We start from the raw sequence: 12,968 nt of genomic DNA on the forward strand, positions 1-12,968 counted from the left end.
GACTTTAGACGGATATGGATGAATCTCAAAAAATGGTCTGAAGTTCTGAACCAACTGAACAGTTTGTTCACGAGCTAATTTAGAATAAAACCCCGCATAAAATGTAATCGAAAATTGGCAATAAACAGCAAAATGTGCCATATATGTTTTTTTTTTACTGAAACGTTGTAGCAAGCGCATGTTTATAACGACGAGATGTGATTTTATGACATAGAAAATTGCTCTACCGGCATTTTGGACTGCTTTAATTGAAAACAACTGTTCAAACGAACCGATTCGCGAAACTGACTAGTTGATTCCGGTTGATTCAGTTGTGAGCATTAGCAGTCGTGCGTGTTTTAGTTTGCCATCTAGCGTTTTGGAGGTTATTACAGATGTTTGGCAGTATCTCTGCTGCCATTGGTCGGGTCTCCAATGAACAAGCAAATTTGTCACAACCGGCATCAAAATATCCTTAGTCACTCTGTGACAAAGCTGCCTTTGAATGCTGCGTCGGACCTGTTCAATATTCTCTTAAAATAATTTAAACTCAACACGAATGCGTTCGTTGTGTGAATGTTTAATGCGATGATGGGAATTTGAGCCAGCAAAACAGCGAAGTCTTGTTTTTCTAGTACGGAGTGAGCAAAACTAAGTTTCAGTTTGCTAGCAGTAGCATTGGGTTTTTGTTAGTAAACACACGTTTGTCTAAAGTCGTCGCGATGGCTGATGGAAGTTCTTACAACGTAAATTTGTACATTTATGACCTGTCAAAAGGACTGGCCCGTCAGCTGAGTCCCATGATGTTAGGTGAGTTCTTCAGATGGCCGGAGGATGTTTGGTGATGTTTCTAGTTTTTGTGTTGAGATTGTTTTTGTTTATGACCAATATTTTTTCATATATTTTATACTAAGTTACATGGTAAATCAAATATACCTTATTTAAGGCCACCTTTAGAAAATATGTTAAGAAATACTGACAACAATTCTTTATCTAAACTGACAGGAAAGCAAGTTGAAGGAATATGGTGAGTATTTAACCTTTTTAAAACTCTATAAACTTGCTTATTATCAGGGAGCAGAATTAGATAAACATTGCGGTCCAAAGGTCTGAGACCATTAGTGAAAATGCTCAGGGTTTGATTTTTTTCTTCTTATAATTTTATAAATAAGTAAACAGTCTTTATTTGAATGTATATTGTTCTTTGGTAACTTAATGAAGGCACACATCAATAGTGGCTTATGGGGAAGAGTTTTTCTTTGGAGGAGGAGGCATCACAAGCTGCTATCCGGTAAGAAATGATTGGATCTTTATGCATTAGACTACAGTTCATTTCTTAAAGTCGCCATGAAATTAAAATAGAAATTCGTATTTTCTATGGAATATTTTAAATGAGTTGTCTGTCGATCGTCATTATATATATATTTTTTTTAATTCATGTGCCCTCATAATCTTTTATCAAAACGTCCCCTCCCTCTTTGCAATGACGTGTTCTCGTCAGTTTGGGGGCGGGACAACCTGTCACACACATGAGATCACAGCAGTTAGTAATATCGAACCACAATCCAACGAACTAATCAATTCCTAATGGACAAAATTAAGTCTTAACTTTTTTCTTGTTTGAGAAATCTTGTTGACTTCACACAATAGGGAAGAAAAGACTATCACAAATTCAGTTTCATGCCAACTTTAAGAAATCTGCAAGTTGAAGGCTACGTTATATTTGGAGACATTAAAAACACAACAGGGATTTAACCCATCATAATTAAGAAATACTCTCATGTTTCAGGGTGGTACTATTCTAGGCGTGCCCGATTCCACAGTGAACCTTGGAGACACCGAAGTTCCCCGGGACCTCTTTCTGGAATATCTGTCTTCTCTCAGGGAGTCTACTTACAGGTCAGTATTTTTTTTATTTTTTATTTTTGCATTAAACAGGAAACTAGGGAATATATCACAATACAAAACTGCAATAATATGTATCGTGGATAGTTAACCCAAAATAAAAATAAAGAAAAAATATAGACTCAGTACCACATTAAACTACTATATATAATGTTGAATATAATATATAATAATGCAATGGGGGAATATTTGTGGGTCCCGATAATGCTAAATGTCTTATGTTACCAGTAGAAAGTGGCCTATACATTATTTTAAATATATCTATTCAGTGACACAGTGAAAGCATATTCATCTAAAATAATTCTCTCTTCAGCTTCAGAATCATGAATGTTTTTATTCTAGTGTCACTATTGCCTTGTGCTTTGGGTTATCAGCACCAAGTCCAAGCCTATTCATTTACACCCACAAACAATGTAATCTCAAATTTAGCATTTTAATCAACATTAATTTTTTTGTTAACTTTTTATCTTATGTCTTTGGAGTATCTCAATAATATCGTATCATGAGTTCAGTATTGTGAAATGTATCGAATTGTGACATGAGGGTTCCCTACAGGAAACTGCAAGTATGGTTGAAACTGTATTTTTTATTTTTATTTTATTTTTTTCAGAAATATTTTTCTTGTTTAATATTGAGAGAAAATATGGCAGGCATGTTTGAGAAACCTTTTTTTGTTTTGTTTTTTTGCTTTTCTGTTTGCACATGTGTAAAGGGTGTCAGACTCAGAAATGACACCCTTTACACAAGTAAATCTGTACTTCTTCCTCTTCTTTCCACAGGCCTGAAAAATACCACCTTTTTGAACACAACTGCAACACCTTCAGTGCTGAGATTTCACAGTTTTTAACAGGATCAAAGATTCCCTCATACATCACTGACCTCCCATCTGAGGTGCTCGCTACGTAAGTTTGCCCGTACAACTTTGCAATTAAATATTTCATTGACACTAGTAAATGTAATAACTGAATTGAATTACCTGTTTTTTTTTTTTTTCCATAGACCTTTTGGACAAGCGCTCCGTCCTTTTCTAGATTCCGTCACTATCACACCATTGGGGAACAATGGCATGAATGGATATGGCCAGAGGTAGATTGGGCTGCATCTAGGAATGTATTATTACAACATTTATAAAGAGTCACATAGTGCCTTTTCAGATAAAGAGAATCGTGTAGACAAAAATAGCTCTTATATAACAGCAGGTCTTCCAGTTTTTCTGCTCAGTGCCTTTTCATAATGTGACTACTTTTCAGTCTATTGAACTTTTTAACATTTCCTTCAGTGATCTTTGATGCGTACAGATGCACCTATTAGTCTGTATAGTTGACTTTTCAGTACAGCATTTACAGCTCTGATGGCAACAAAACCAAACCAAAAATATATATCTATATTTTATTAAACTACAAGTAATATATAAATAGATTTAATGTGCCAAAGCAAATTCTAGTAGGATTCCCCTCATCGGTCTGCAGGTGTCTCTGTCCTACCTCAACAAGATCTGCAACTTCAGAAGCAATAAAGGATGAGAATAAGGTCACTGATTTTTAAAAAATATGCTATTTTGATTGATGTTGAATGTATAGAAAATTAGACAATTCATTCTTCTTTACTGTTAATAGAGGTCATAATGTGCACTACTCATTTCCAGTCAGTCCCTCCATACATGTTTAATCAGTCACTTCCTTTGTACTTTGCTGATTATTGATTCTTTGTTTTGTAAATCTAAACCTTCCCAATCCTAGAATGCCTTGAAAATATACAATATACACTCAAGATGGTTTAAAGAGATCAGTGTTATAGGAAACACAATAAGTGTGACAAACCTAATGAGTGTTTTTAAAATGTGCAAGTATGACCAGCAATGGATGTTGTATTTCTCAAGTTTTTGACTCCTGTCATTTAAAAAAAAAATGTTACTCTGGTTGTAAATGGTCAAACTCTCCTAAGTCCATAGAATCGGTGTAATCATAAACGCATTACAGCGCCATTAGTAATTTAAGCTAAAAAAATAACATAATTTTAGATTAATTTCTAACTTGATATTTTATATATGGTAAACATTCATTATTCATAGTAAAATATGATTTATTTCATTTAGTTCAGGTTGTGCTGTCTGACGTATCTGTGTTCCTGTTGTTCTGTAAATATATATGAGCTCTTTATTCCTTTCTGCCTCAAAACCGCATTTATGTATTTATGAGTTTAATATCATTGTGTCCCTGTTTGAAAAACATTAAAGACAATATGAAACTATGAGGCGAGTTTAAGTGAACCCACGTAAAACTTAAACTTGAACATGAGAAAAAAAACCCCTCACCAACAGTGGTTTATAGACCAGTTTTGCAAGATGTAAACAAAACTGGTCCAGAAACACTTCCTGTTTCAGTTTGTTACTGTTTTCTTTATTTCACATGTAAAGAAAACATCTTAAAGATGTTTTTTTCACTTTTTGATTCAGTTTTATATGTTCTGTTGGTTGTATTTTATCCCAGCTTTTATGTAGTGTTAAAAAACTGAAACAGGAAGTGCTTCTGGACCAGTGTTGTTTACATCTTGCAAAATGGTCTATAGGGAAAAAAGCTAGATGAGACAATAGGAATATTAGGGCTATTTATACGCAAGGACTAATGAGAAACAATAATCAAACAATGTGAATAATCAAACAATGAACAAATAGCAAACAGCAAAGAATCACATGACAGGATCACATGAGGACAAACCAGGAAACTTGACATTGACTAAACTTCAAAATAAAAGACCTGAAAACAAAAAACGTGAACAAAACTCACAATTTCAGGTGTAAATGTTTCCAAGGTCATTTAAAAATATCCTTTATGATTGTTTTGAATTTTAAATCTATTTGGCTAGCTTTAAGCAATGTTTCAGATAAACGTCTAAGATAAATGAATGATTCCAGAGCCAACACATTAAAAGTTGTCCATAGTTACAATTAGCTAAAAAACTTTACACATATACTGTACAAGTACAACAGTCTCTACTTTTAATGTTGCATTTGAATTGCATCATCTTGTTCACATCTTCTATCATCATCTTAAAGGTTCTTTATACATAGTGAAAATATGCTGATGTTAGTCATTAGTCAGGCAGTCTTTAAAAATACAGAAAGAGAGCTTTGTACTCTATATCCAATTATTTGCTTAAAGTTTTCCTGCTTTTTGGTCTTGTAAATCCACCAAATCAGATACAGACTCTTATTTCTAATATCATGTATCGTTGGCACTAACATGGTTTTCTTCTGGTGTTCGCTCACACAATCCCTGACGTTTGATTTCATGGGCCATGCCACTAATTAACCACAGCAGCTTTTCGGGATGTGATCCTCGCGTCCAATATTACTGTCACAAGCTGATAAAAAGATTTTACTTCTAATACTTTCAGTCCCATTAAAATAAGAGGGGAGTAGGGCAAGGGAGAGCGTGAGACTGACTCCAATGCTCATGAGATGAGCAGAGACATTTGACAATGTGTGTTTATAGCATACAAAACACATTTATAAAACTTAAGCCTTAAACTGTACAGTAGGTGGTTAAACATAATCTGACTGTTGATGTCTTCATCTGCAGCTTGGTCTGTGGTTTACATTTAAAAAACAAAACAAAAAAAACGAGTGTTAGTGTTATTAATATAGTTGCATGTTCTCTGACGGCAAGTTTGATGGCTTGGGTTGAATATCCTTTAAAGGGTTTGTTCACCCAAAAATGAAAATTCTGTTAGTATTTACCCTCATGTTTTTCCAACCCTGTTCATCTTTGGAACACAAATAAAGATATTTTGGATTAAATCTGAGAGCGGGATCACTCCTCCATACTAGTCCATAGGCTTCTTGAGGAATAGAACTTGCTGGCCTTGAGGAATCGAACTTGCTAGCCTCGAAAAGTTATTAAAGACATCGTTAAAATAGTCCAAGTGACTACAGTGGCTCAATCTTAAGTTTATCAAACGACGAGAATCTAATGACTGCAATATAGACTCATTCAACATTGTCCAATAATCTATGAAATATGGTTAAAGATTTAATATAAATTGAGAGATTAGAATTTACTTTATAATTATTTTGCAATAATATTAATTATATCAATAATAGTTTCAAATGAATATTGAATGAAAGTTATTTTGTAGTGTAAGGTTTTCAGATGCTTTCACAAAACATTTGATGAAAAATCATGTGGATTAATATCAGATGATAAATCCCATGGTTGCTATTCAATCTGATTTTTCTTGACGATTGCGATACAAATAATTAACCTAACTCAACTTTAGCATTTTCACTTACAGTACCTTTTTATGATTTATTTTTGCTTTTAAAAAATACAATTCTATATTTGCACCACTTGAGCAAGGTAAAGAGTGTTTGATGAGTTTGAGAGGATTAAAAAGTACGGTAAATAAAAATAAAAAAAGTTCAAGATCTCACGTCACTGAAATGATGAGCCATTGTAAAAATTAATTTAGAGAGAGGACGAAATAGACAGTTCATTCAAATTCAATCCCCTGTCTAATACGCTTAAGATGTTCATATTTCTAACTGGGAGATAAAAAATTACTCAACAGTTTGAAAACCTTTAAACCTTAAAACCTTTGTACTGCTTTAATTCTTAAACCGCAGGGAGAAAAGAAGAAGCCCCTGGCATAGAAGTCCCACATTCATTCCTCTGGATATTTAAAACATTATCTGCTTTCAGGGTAAGGCTAAACTTACTGATGCAAAATCCCGTAGTGCTATAATCATCCTGTTTCTGAACCGATACTAAGATTTTAGACCCATCAAAAAGTAGGTTAAAAAAAGAAACCTATTTGCTTGGAAGGAAGGAATGAGAGTGAGTAAATCATGTTATTGAAATTCTGAGATGAGTGGCAGGTTTTCTCAATGGATCCAGGTGTTTCTAAACCAATTTACTATAATAAAGAACTGAGCACAGAGGAGTGACTGGCTATTTGCATCTCTTTTCACTTGGAAAAGGTCAAGTTTGACAGAGAGTCTACTGAGACCTCAAACAGACCTGACTGTTTATGAGACATTTAAACACCAGAGATTTTCACGAAAGGGAATGTGGTTGATTTCCTTTTTTCCTTCTCTTTAATATCATTACCGATTCAACGCAATGTATAGGAATACCAGTAATACAATTTACAATTATTTCAATAATAATGTACGATGAAGAGTGTCTAGAAACCACTCTGTTTTATCATGTGCAGAATGAGGCCTGCATTGTCTTGTTTCCCAGGAAAGATGTCATCTTGATGCTATTAAATGTTTTTGTACAAACTGAACATAATGCCTCGTCTTGGGACGTCTTTTGACCATACGTCAAGAAGATCCACATTTTAGGGTACCCTTAAACGTCGGTCAGATGACGTTATCAGATCCTAACCCTACCCAGACCTAAACATACCCCGTCACCTAACTGACATTAAAGGTAAAGCGTCAGTTGTATGACGGCCCGGGACCGTCATCTAACCGACGTTTAAGGGTACCCTAAAAAGGCGGATGTTGACGTATGGTCAAGACGTCCCAAGACGTCAGTTATATGACGTCTTGGGATGAGACTGTGTTAGCCTCCACATCAGTGGTACCTACCTGTGCAAGTCATATACTGTTTGCATTGATGCACCCACAGGACATATGTTTTCTTTGCACCTGTCGCTGATGAAAGTCTGGATAGTCCTTTTCATCTTCGGGACTGAGAACTCAAAATCAGTTTTCCCCCAAAACAAGGTGAAAAGTGAATTCATCTGGCCATCGGACTCATAATAGGCTTAAAAACATAATATACCCCTGAATATAATTACAATGTCGATTTCATACTACACCACTGTTATAATTTCATGTTCATTTAAAAAACAAGTAACAATAAAACCATATAAATTAAATGCTGTCTAGGTTACGAACCATTTAGCTCGACCCATCAATACACGTACTTCTGGATTGCTTCATTTCTTCATCATATTCTCCTTTTTTGTTAGTCTGATCTCATATTCCGAATTCCATTCAGTGGAGAGACTGTATAATATATTCTCCATCTTATAACTAAATATATAGAGAGTGCTGTATACTAATACTTCTCCATATCAGCACTGTCAAGGCTATATTTCACGCTTCAGCAATTCATCCAAGACCTTGCATCTGACAGCATTAATTTTAAGCACAGAAGACTCGCACTGCAGTCTTTTATACTTTTACAAAAAATAAAATAGAGAAAGGCTGACAATGACATATGAATAAATAACTAAAACGACAGAAATTTTAGAAATAAAGAAAAATGAGACCCTGATGTGAGTTGATCAGAACATCGATCAGAGCCTTTATCTGTTGACAGCTCATATTTGATAAAGAGGAATCTAACGTCTGACCCCAAAACAAAATAGCAACTACGAATGATTTACAAGTAAAATGGCATGCTGTCCTTGTTGCATACAGGAAAAATGAGATTCAATGAAACACTTAAGTGAATGAATAAAGGGCAAGATAGAAAATGCACATAACACTCACAAACACCGAGTTCAATTCAGAGAGCAATGTATTCTGAAAGGACACATTTATCTTCCATGCACAGAGCAAAAAGTTCTGGCTCAGGATACGTATTAAATTAGGGGGATTATTCAGATTCAACATCATTTTAGCCTTATGATTGTTCTCCCAAAAATAAAATTTCTGTCATCATCAAACAATGTAACTGCAATGAATGTGTAGTAAATGCTTCCAAAATGTCACAAAAATCCTTCTAAAGCCAAATAGGAGAACAGTTTGACCAGGCTGGGAGACTAAACTAAACCAGCAAACCATCTTAAAACGGTTTTTGCAGCAAATCAGAGTGTCATAAAGTGTTCCACCTGACTTGTATGCTCGTATCATCTTCATTCACCCCTTGTGATCATTTATCAAACATTTCCACTAATCTGATAATGCCTTAATTTTCTCAGTAAGTGTGTGTGTCTATGCCTTAAGCTCCTTTTAATATTTTTTTTGCTATGTTTACATATCATGATTTCCCCTGTGTTCTGTGTGTTCTGCAGTCCAGGACTTTTATTTTGTATATTTTAGTGTATTTTATGTTTCCATTGCTCCCTGTGCTCACTTCATCTGGTTTGTTCCTGTTTGGCTTCATCCGAAAAACTTAAAAATGCTGCGACAAGGTTGTTCCTACCCAGTCACTGGCCATGCGAATGTTTGACAAACGCAGCAATAGCCGCCACATCAGCGCAGTCTCATCCCAAGTCGTCATATAACTGACGGATGTGGATGTGGATCTGGATGTGGATCTACCCTTATCCAAGAGCTCCTGTAGGAAGGAGAGAACCTCCGACACCCCACAATCTTGTGGATCCAGGTTGTGAGCTGAGCACCAGCCTGAGAACACGGACCACTTGGAAGCATAAAGCCGTCTACTAGAGGGGGCTCTAGTTTGCGTAATCGTGTTTAACACTCCGTCGGGGAGACTGATGGGTACCTGTTGATGGCACACACATGCAGAGCCCAAAGCTCGGGTCGTGGGTGCCAAATTGTACCCCCGGCCAGTGAGAGTAGATCTCTCCTCAATGGGACAGGCCACGGAGCCAAGCGCTGAAGCTCCGGAAACCAAACTTGGTTCGGCCAGAACGGAGACCGTTCTCCCTGATATGCTTGATTGCCTGTGGTAACAGCGTGATCGGAGGGAAAGCATAGAGCAGGGGCCTGGGCCAGTGATGGGCCAGCGCGTCCTTGTATTTTGTGAAGCATATTGGACACTGAGCGTTGTCTCGAGATGGAAAGAGGTCTAGTTCCGCTGTGCCAAAGGTGTCCCACAGCAGCTAAACTGTCTGAGGGTGGAGGAACCATTCCCCTGGGGGAACGTTGTCCCTGGACCGCCTGTCTCGATCCACATTCAGATGGCCTGGCACATGAGTCACTCTCAGCGAGAGAAGGTTTTGCTGGAGGGAGGCATTCTGTGCATTAAGGTTCTGTGACCACCTCAGACCACCCTGGCGATTTATGTACTGTAGGAAACCACCAACATGTTGTTTGTGCGGACAAGGATATGGTGGCCCTTTAGAAGGGGAAGGAGAACCGCAAGGCCTTCATCTCTAGACAGTTTATGTGCAAGCTCTTTTCTTGGCTTGACCACAGACCAGAAGTCGTTCTTCCCTTGTAGAGGGCGCCCCAGCCCGAATTGGAGGCGTCTGCGAAACCACTTTCAGTTTTGAGATTACCCCCAGGTTTACACCTCTCTGATACCAGTCAACCGCCTTCCAGGGCTCCAGAGCTGTGACACAGTTCTGAATTACCTTGAGACGTAAATGACCAAATGCAGATGCTCCTAAACGCAGACCTAAACGAAGAAATGAACAAGTTGTGAATGGACTGTGTGTTTGGCACGCGTTTTTTAACTAAGAAATTGCATACTTAACCTCCGATTGTCATGGTAAGGACAACGTTGTTTTTAGTCTTGGAAACTATTTTATTGGACTTGACCACAAAAATGTACACATAGATGCCAAATTTTTCATTATAGTTATAACAGAAGCAAAGATATGGGCCTCTCAAATATGATCGGTGGACATTTTTTAAAAATGTGCGTATATAAGATACAAAATGTGATCTCACTTGTGCCTTAGGATAAATTTATTTCTATGGGCCTAAGGTACTTCCATACCAAAGGGGCCCTTTGCACTTCACTTAACCTCCCTACTATAGCAGGACACATTCCAAGGTAGAAAGGCATCAAGGCACGTCTGAATCCAATGTTGACTTTACTTCCTGTCTCCTGAGATACCTTCATCTGATACATTTTTGAAGGCAACACAAATGTATCCTTCGCTGCTGACAGTTCTAGAAAAAGAAATATGTCGTCTGAAAGTTGCGGTTGCTGATCAGTTTGTGTGTAAATGTACGTTTTTAACCAATTAAATATTTGTTGTTGTTGTTGTTGTTTTTTTTACTAAAGCTCGCTTTATTTTGATGTTGATCATTAAACTGTTATTCTGCCACAGACGTCTGTTTAGTGAGGTACCTTTGTACACAAACGCTGCCTACAGACATTGCCTATAAGGTAATGAAGCAAGTCAGCAGTTTTAGATGCAGTCTTTGTTTTAGCTGCCTTGTTTCTTACCATAGCAATTCATTACCCTCACCTATTCTTTGTTAGCCTCTTCTTACCCAGTTTATAGGCTAACCTTGTGTTTCAGTTGTCTGTCATTGTCCACGTGTGTTTTTGATTAACTGTTTTTGTTCCTCATTTGGATTGTCTTCTTCCTAGTCTGGATTATTGTCATCTTTTTTCCCCCTGTTTGGATTTACTGTTTGAGAGTTTGTTCAGTAAAACTCCTGAGAATAGATATTCGCCTCTATTCTTCCCTGTCACGCTCATAAAAAAGGTACAAAAGCTGTCACTGGGGCTGTACCTTTTCAAAAGGTACACTTTTGTACCTTAAGGGTGCATATTGGTACCTTAATGGTACATATTAGCACCTAAAATGTACATATCAACACTTAAAATATACATATTAGTACCTAAAATGTACATATTAGCACCTAGAATGTACATATCAACACTTAAAATGTACATATTAGTACCTGAAATGTACATATTAGCACCTAAAATGAACATATCAGCACCTAAAATGAACATATCAACACTTAAAATGTAAATATTAGTACTTAAAATGTACATATTAGCACATAAAATGAACATATCAACACTTAAAATGTACATATTAGTACCTGAAATGTACACATGAGCACCGGAAATGTACATATTAGGACCTAAAATGTACATATTAGCACCTAGAATGTACACATTAGCACCAAAAATGTACATATTAGCACATAAAATGTACATATTAGTACCTAAAATAGTCAAAAGTGTACCTTTTGAAAAGGTACAGCCCCAGTGACAGCTTTCGTACCTTTTTTCTGAGAGTGTACTGTAACATAATACCAATTCTGCAGAATTCTACATATTTTCTCAAAAAAAAAAATCAGTGCAGAAAGAGTTACAAACGAAATGTCTGCAAAAAATTCCATGTGGCCCTGGATTTTAAATGAGTGATGAGGCATACAGTCACAATGAATTATTGTAATGATAAAAAAGTATGACAACATTTTTAATAGAGTACAAGTCACCAAGACGCATTGCAATCTCAAAAAGGACAGGCAAAAAAGGGCAGAGTAGGAAATATATATTAAGAGAAAACCAAAGGAGACCAAAAGAGATCTGTGAGATGTCTTATTCATCCTGTCTTTCTTCCACTCTTCAGAAGCTAGGTTATGTTTGTCACATCTTAACCCTGTGTAGAAAGCTGATCAAAGACAGTCCAAGCCCATCACAACTGCACTATTTGTGCAGAATGCAGGAAATTATGAATGCAAATGGTTGATTTATGTTAATATTTTGACAGTGGATAAGTTGGACATTTTCTGTCAGTGCACTAAAAATGTTGGAGAGGAATGCTTATAAGACATGGTGAATACTGTTGTGCTGATGGACAGGGGGTGGGGGACACTTCAAGGGGATTTTGTCATCAAAACACATAAATGTAAATTTATGTTCTAGTTTCATTTGATGTTCACACAGTTTTCAAGTTACAGGCATGTGTGACAGCGTATTACATTACACTAACAACAAGCAACATATACTGTATGTGTATGTTTATATTAAAATGTATGCCACATGAACAATTTTTGTGTAAACCATGTCACATAACATTTTGATTATGTTTTTGAATATGTTTTATATCTTCAATTCAATTCAAACTAATTTTTTTGTGTGTGTGTGTTCATGTACAGGGTCGGTGAGATTTTTAAATGTTTTTAAAATAAGTCTCTTATGCTCACAAAGGCTGCATTTTTTTTTACCAGAAATACAGTAAAAACAGTAATTGTAATATGTTCAGTTTTGTCTTCATTTTCACTGCAGTGTTCAGTTCCTGCCTGTGTTCCCTTTGCATGTTTGTCTCCATGGTTTTTGATTGAGTCATGCACATGTTTCTGGTTATTTTAATTATCCCTGCGTATTTAAATCAAAAATGTTCTTCAGTATCTAAAAGCCTGTGAACTAAACTATCTTCAGTATTGTACTGTAGCTGGATGG

General features: G+C 36.3%; 1 protein-coding gene across 1 annotated transcript; it reads left to right on the forward strand.

Moving 5' to 3' along the window:
- The first annotated feature begins 404 nt into the window (after positions 1 to 404).
- Positions 405 to 3,857, forward strand: desi1b (desumoylating isopeptidase 1b). Its single transcript, XM_039653275.2, has 6 exons — positions 405 to 789; positions 985 to 1,006; positions 1,201 to 1,270; positions 1,769 to 1,878; positions 2,664 to 2,786; positions 2,884 to 3,857. The coding sequence occupies exons 1-6, from the start codon at positions 702 to 704 to the stop codon at positions 2,972 to 2,974; spliced, it is 504 nt and encodes a 167-aa protein (XP_039509209.1). The 5' UTR covers positions 405 to 701; the 3' UTR covers positions 2,975 to 3,857.
- The last annotated feature ends 9,111 nt before the right edge of the window (positions 3,858 to 12,968 follow it).

Source organism: Pimephales promelas, chromosome 17, assembly GCF_988280905.1.
Source record: "Pimephales promelas chromosome 17, fPimPro1.hap1.1, whole genome shotgun sequence".
NCBI classification, from domain to species: domain Eukaryota; kingdom Metazoa; phylum Chordata; class Actinopteri; order Cypriniformes; family Leuciscidae; genus Pimephales; species Pimephales promelas.